The sequence below is a fragment of the Camelus ferus genome, chromosome 31 (genome assembly GCF_009834535.1).
Source record: "Camelus ferus isolate YT-003-E chromosome 31, BCGSAC_Cfer_1.0, whole genome shotgun sequence".
In the NCBI taxonomy this organism is placed as follows: Eukaryota; Metazoa; Chordata; class Mammalia; order Artiodactyla; family Camelidae; genus Camelus; species Camelus ferus.
This window is the reverse complement of record NC_045726.1, coordinates 6652570-6659019: the sequence shown is the minus strand read 5'-3', so window position 1 is coordinate 6659019 and position 6450 is coordinate 6652570. Positions and strand designations below refer to the sequence as shown.

Here is a 6450-nt window from a genome sequence, read left to right as displayed (position 1 = left end):
TGGGTCTGAAAACAGCCGGCAACTACTCTCCCTGCATTTTCAGCTGTTCCCGATGTGGCTGCAAGCATCTCACTCTGTCTACCTGCTCCCAAGGCCTAGATGTGTTCTTATAAACAGACTTTTTTCTTTACTGTATCAAATATCAGAGGATTGGACTACCAGTATTTATACATTCAGGGTTTGCCTCCCCAGTGAAAATGTAAACAGAACCTGACCACACTACCTATATTCTTCCCTTGAAGAGCAAGGTCTTTAAAAGACTCTCCTTGTGCTCAAAACTGCAGACAGACCTACCCAAGGTGGGGGTGAGGAGCTCTCGGTGGCAGTTTTGTTCTGAGCCCAAAGGACACTTACCAAGAAATCTGGTTTCTGCTACTCCCCACCCCTGTTCTCTGCCTTAAGAGCTCTCTCTGCTGGGGGCATCCCAGGAGACTGACCCCTTGCAGAAGGGACAGAATGAGCTCCCAGCCTGGGTTTCTACGACCCTCGCTGACTCACTGAGTTCCTTTCCCTCTGGTACAGCCCGGCCCCCTAAACCTAAAAAATGTTTCTCAACGCTGTTGCCCAAGGCTCTGGGGTTAGTGGCTGGCAGCCGCCTGGAATCCATGGCAGAACAGGCATTGGGTGCCCTGCAAATCCAACCTCTATTCGACCTTGCCTTCCACCCCCGAACCTACCCAACCTACAGTGTGCCCCGCAAAAAGCGCACAGCAGGAAAGGACTGTCCTCACTGACTCCTTGGGGTTGGGACTCCCTCTGCCTGCCTCCAGGGGATGATGCCTAGGGTGGAGTAGCTGGTCTCCCCTGGGTGACCCGGCCAGGCCTAGCGGTCAGTCCCAGGCTGTGCAGGCCGCCTCGGCTTCTGCACACTCTGCGTGGGCCCCTTCTAATTTACAGCCCCCAGGCTCCTTTTCACACGCTTTTCCACACGGACCCATGTGGAAATCCTCCGCTACACATCAGCCTCCCCTCGAGGCTCCGGCCAAGCCCCGGGGATCATTTCAGTTCCTGCCACCGTCCTCCCACCCCCCCCCACCCCAACCCCCTGCGAGCCTTCTCAAGATGTTCACGCCACTCGGCGCCGCGGCCCCGGTGCCCTGCGGCCGGTGACTTACAAGTGGAGATCCATTTTCCGTTATAATGCGTTCAAGATCACCAAGGCCAGCAGTCTAAACATCCACGAGCCGTCCTCCCGGCCTGCCTCTTAAACGGGTGTTTAATGGTTCCCCTCCGATAACTAAACCTGCTTTCCACAGATGCCCGCTTTTATGGGAGAGGCAGGAATGCAGAGATGTATTTATATGTTTGTTCATAAAAACTGGAAAATAAGCTCTGAACACGCTGTAAAAAATATTCAGTTACTTACCAAGCAGGCTAGTTAAACCAGGGGAACACCAGACCGGCCACACAACGAATTCGGGGAATCGGGGTGACCGCGCTTCGAACTCGCCCAAGGTCCTCGCTGGGGCTGCAGTCCCTAAAGAATATGGAAGTAAGAGGATTTACAATCAGCGTGACCATTCCTCCCTTGGTCTCAACCACGATCTCCAAAACCAACCACAAAAACACAAGCTACCCAAGATGGCCCTGGCCTGGGTAGCGCGCCGGGTAAGTCCAGCAATTCCGACGCCGAGGCGGGCGGGTCCCAGCCTGCGCCCAGGTCAAAGCCGCAGCCTGGCCCCGCCGCGCCCGGCGCCCCGCACCCGGTGCCGCGGCCGCGCTTTGGTGGGGGCCCGGCCGCCCTCCGCCGCCGCTCCCGGCCCTGCTCAGAACTGCGCTCGCTTCCCGCTGGTTTTCCTGCCTCGCTTACCTACGAAAGACTTCAAAAAGCAATATCTGCCTTCCTTTTTTTTTTTTTTTTTTTAACCAAAAAAGAAAGCGGAGTGATACTGTACCTGGTTTAAGATTCTTCAACATTTGAGACTTGGGGGGTAAATATTTTAATAGTGAAGCATCTGTTAAACACTTGCATTAACCTCTGGCTGATAAAAAAGTTTTTTTAACCCGACCCCCCCTCGTTTTAATTATCTTATGGTTATGAAGGGGCAGCCAATCCTGGAAGAGGACCTCAGCAATTAGCAACGGGAACATCAAAAAGTTTTATTGCAGAGAGCGCGAGGCGCCGCCCCCGCCGCCCCGGGATTGGCGTGGGGAGCCTCTGACGACATATATTAACCCGAGCGGCCCTAAAGATGTAGCTGTACATGGAGATCTTGCTGGGAAAATCGGCTTGCTCCCCTCCCGGTGTCCAGCCCCGGAGAACCGCCGCCGCCGCCACCCGGGAGCTCCCACGGCCGCCGCGCAGAGCCCTCCGAGCCCCAGCCACCGCCTTCGCGTTCCAGGGCGCCTGCAGGGCCCAGATCCTTCCCCGAACGAAGGAGAGGATCTGAGAAAATGGATGCATTGAGACCTCTCTGAAAAACCCTCCGAGGGAGCCTGAGAGGAGCGCGGGACACGTTACTCGCAGCTAAAATCACATTCAAGGACCAAAACAACTACAACCAAAAATTTCATTAAAACAATAAGAGCCCAAGAACCTAGATCAGGCTGGTGGGGGGAGGGGAAGGGGCGGGAAGGGGAGGGTCGCATGGAGGTGGCTTCCCAGTGAGCAGTCGACCCCGCCGCCTCCCTGCAGAGCCGGGCCGGCTCCTCCAGCCTCGGCTCGGACTCGCCCCGGGACTCCGAGTTAGCGGCGGCGCGGGGAGCGCGGCGCGGGCGTGGAGCCCGGCGACTCCGCCGAGCAGCCCCGCGGGAGCCCGCGCACCTTTGCATGAGCACGAGAGGACTGTGCCTGCCCGCAGCAGCCCGGGGAGCAGGAGCCTGCGCGCGGGCCGTGGAGCAAGGCGGGAGCCGGCGGCGGCGGCGGCGGCCAGGGGCGCACGGTGCCGGGACCAGCTCGCCGCGCCCTATGGGGAGCCGGCGGCCGCGGGGCTGCTGAGGCGGGCCCGGCGGGCCAGGCTGGGGGCCGGGGCCTGGGCTGCAGCAGCCCCCTCTGCGGCTGCCGGGCCGGCCCGGGCGCCCCGGGGCTGGGGGGCGGGGGGTGGGGGAGGCCGCGGAGCGCCGAAGCGGGGGCCCGGGCCCAGGGCGCGGCGGGGGTGCGCGCACGCTGGGGCGCGTGGAGGGGCGCGGAGGGCGAGATGAGTCTGGTGGGGGGCTTCCCCCACCACCCGGTGGTCCACCATGAGGGCTATCCGTTCGCCGCCGCTGCCGCCGCCGCTGCCGCCGCCGCGGCCAGCCGCTGTAGCCACGAGGAGAACCCCTACTTCCATGGCTGGCTCATCGGCCACCCCGAGATGTCGCCCCCCGACTACAGCATGGCCCTGTCCTACAGCCCCGAGTACGCCAGCGGCGCCGCGGGCCTGGACCACTCCCATTACGGGGGGGTGCCGCCGGGCGCCGGGCCCCCGGGCCTGGGGGGGCCGCGCCCGGTGAAGCGCCGGGGCACCGCCAACCGCAAGGAGCGGCGCAGGACTCAGAGCATCAACAGCGCTTTCGCCGAACTTCGGGAGTGCATCCCCAACGTGCCCGCCGACACCAAACTCTCCAAGATCAAGACGCTGCGCCTGGCCACCAGCTACATCGCCTACCTCATGGACCTGCTGGCCAAGGACGACCAGAACGGCGAGGCGGAGGCCTTCAAGGCGGAGATTAAGAAGACAGATGTGAAAGAAGAGAAAAGGAAGAAGGAGCTGGTCAGTACCAGGGGGCAGCGGGCAGCAGGGTGCAGGGAACTGATGCTCCGGGTTCCTTTGCAGTTGGGCTGAGCCAGGGCAGGCCGGGTGCTTTGGCCGCGTCCTGAGCCACGGTTGTTCGCAACCAGGTTGTGGTCGGGACGGCTTCCCGCAGAAGCAGAGGAGGTGGGGGAGGGTGGCAGCACGCGGAGGAGGCTGAGGGATGCTTCGTGCCGGTGATCTTCCTCACAGGTTGTCGCTTCTCCTCCAGGCACTCAGGGCGGGCCTCGCGGCCTCGGGGTCCGGATGCATCTTCCGATCGCACTGGCCCGGACCCCTTATTCCTTGTCCTTTAGGCCTTCATTTGGCCTCCAATTTGATCTTGCTTCCAGACATTTCTAAAATAAGTTGCTCGGAAGCACTTGATTTCAATTATTTCACTGTTGATCGCATTTCCCCCTCTTGAGAACAAGGCTGCCGCTGGTTCTGAGTTTTGTAGTTGTTCTGATTACTGTGCCCTGAAGACGTAAAGGTAAACATAAAATAAGTACTTTTAACTTCAAAATGCAGCTCGCTTCTCTCTGGCAGTGAGGTTAAAATGTAACTTCCCAGACGAATATCCTGCATGGTATTTATTTTGTTTGCAAGAGCCTGGACATTTTAAGACAAACAGTAAATATTGCCATAGTCATCGTTATTGTTGTTAACAGTAACACGAAATTACAAGTGAAAATTAGTTTCCTCAAATTCCTACCAGGTGCCCACAGTGTCGTGGTGTTCAGAGCAGGGCTACTGCCACCAAGGGCCTGGAGAAGAATCCCATTTGTCGAGTTTTTCTTCTCTGGGGCCTGTAGCGCCTTACTAGCTGCGTAGTCGAGTGATCCCCGAGTAACCGGGGATTCCAGAGGCCTCGGAGGAGAGGCACTGCCGGGCCGAGCCGCCGGCGCACAGGCCCAGGCCAAGGCAGAGGCACCTCGCCCCATCTTCTCCTGGGCGAGGGTTTGAGGCCTCGATTGAAAGCAGGGAAACCAGATTGAGAGCCGACCCCCCGCTCGCGCCCCTACATCTGGAGTCAGAGAAAAGGCCCCCAGCTCCTCCATAAACGACTTGAAAACGGGTGATTGTTTATAAACTTGCCGATCCGGGAGTCGAGCGCTGCGGGCGTGCGGAGGCCCGGGCGGTAGCTAGGGCAGCGCCAGCCTTCGCAGCTCGTCTGCCGGGGCTGGGACTTACATCCGTTCCGCCCGCCATCCCTGGCTCGCTCTCCCACGCTCTGCTCTGGCCGGGAAGGCGCGGACGGGAGGTGCGGGGGGGTGGGGGTGGGGGCGTGGAACCGGGTCTCCTCTCTGATTTTTCTCTTTCTACTTCTCTCCCCCTCGCCTCTCCTCTGCCCAGAACGAAATCTTGAAAAGCACAGTGAGCAGCAACGACAAGAAAACCAAAGGCCGGACGGGCTGGCCGCAGCACGTGTGGGCCCTGGAGCTCAAGCAGTGAGAAGGAGGAGGAGGAGGAGGTGGAGGAGATGGAGGAGGAGGTGGAGGAGGGCAGCGCGAGCCGGGCCCGGAGCCGGATGCAGACCCAGGACTCCGGGCAAGCTCTGCGCGCTCCGCTCTGAGGACTTCCTGCATTTGGATCATCCGGTTTATTTATGTGCAATTTGCCCCCTTCTCTTTGCCCCCCTTCGAGGCATCCGCTCCCCACCTCCCCCTCCAAAACAAAGTGCATATTTGAAGAAAAGCATTCCATATTTTAATATGAAGAGGACACTCCCGCGTGGTAAGGGATCTTGTCGTCTCAGAGTCTCTGTTTGTGAATGTTTCCTCCTGGCTGTGTAGACACCAGCGTTGCCCCCTCCCCACCTGCCCTACCCCTTCCAGTTAAAGACAGCGGACAATAGTGTGTATGTGAAGTGTATCTTTAATACTTGGCCTTTGGATATAAATATTCCTGGGGATTATAAAGTTTTATTTCAAAGCAGAAAACGGGGCCGCTCACATTTCCGCTGGGGTCGAGGTCTAGTGCTGCCTCTCATCTGTGCTGGTTCCCTATTTGAAGATATTTCCAACAGCTACTTGTTTTGTGCACTTCCGTCCTCTAAAACTAAGTGGAATTTAATTAATATTGAAGGTGTAAACGTTGTAAGTATTCAATAAACCACTGTGTGTTTTTTTTTACAAAACCCCAATCTTTTAATGGTTGATACCTCAAAAGAGTTTTGAAAACAAAACTGTTATACTTGTTTTCATTATATTTAAAATATTCAGAAGTAAACTAAATTATCATGATTGCCTCTAACTTTATTTGAAAGAGTCAGTGGGTCCGACCAGTCATGGCCACGAGCTGCCAGCCTCATGCAGGGCGTGGAGGCTCCTCAAAGGGACGTGTTCTTGGTGAAAATCCTGCCAAAAGGCCTGGCTTCCATGAGGTCCTGCCACCTTCTTTGTGCCCCTGACCCCAGGAGAGCCCTGAGTGGGCTGGGAAAGGAGGGTCTGGGCCAGAGAAAGGCCTGGGCAGCTCTCTCCCAAGGTGGAAAGATGTCCTTGTCTTCCTGAAATCAACCAGATGCCACTTGGTGGGGCCTCGGTTTTTGCTCGAGAGGCCGTTTTTTCGGTGGAGGAGGTTCGGGGAGAAACCCAGGCCTCATTACAGTCGCTGGAGCCAGCCTAGAGTTTTTCATTCAAAAGATAAAGCTTTCATCCAAGCAAATGGGCAAAAAGAAAGGAAAAGAGGTGGGTTTTGCTGGTCTTCTTGATGGGGGTGAGTTGATGGTGGTGGGACT

General features: G+C 57.7%; 1 protein-coding gene across 1 annotated transcript; it reads left to right on the top strand.

Annotated features, from left to right (window-relative positions):
- Positions 1 to 3061: 3061 nt before the first annotated feature.
- On the top strand, positions 3062 to 5850 carry HAND2 (heart and neural crest derivatives expressed 2). The gene is made up of 2 exons (XM_032470959.1): positions 3062 to 3692; positions 5067 to 5850. The coding sequence occupies exons 1-2, from the start codon at positions 3138 to 3140 to the stop codon at positions 5163 to 5165; spliced, it is 654 nt and encodes a 217-aa protein (XP_032326850.1). The 5' UTR covers positions 3062 to 3137; the 3' UTR covers positions 5166 to 5850.
- Positions 5851 to 6450: the final 600 nt, after the last annotated feature.

Excerpts from the sequence above, each read along its gene's own strand:
- HAND2 (XM_032470959.1), top strand. The coding sequence starts at position 3,138 with ATGAGTCTGGTGGGGGGCTTCCCCCACCACCCGGTGGTCCACCATGAG. Across the intron at positions 3,693-5,066 it reads AGAAAAGGAAGAAGGAGCTG|AACGAAATCTTGAAAAGCAC; the intron begins GTCAGTACCAGG and ends TCCTCTGCCCAG.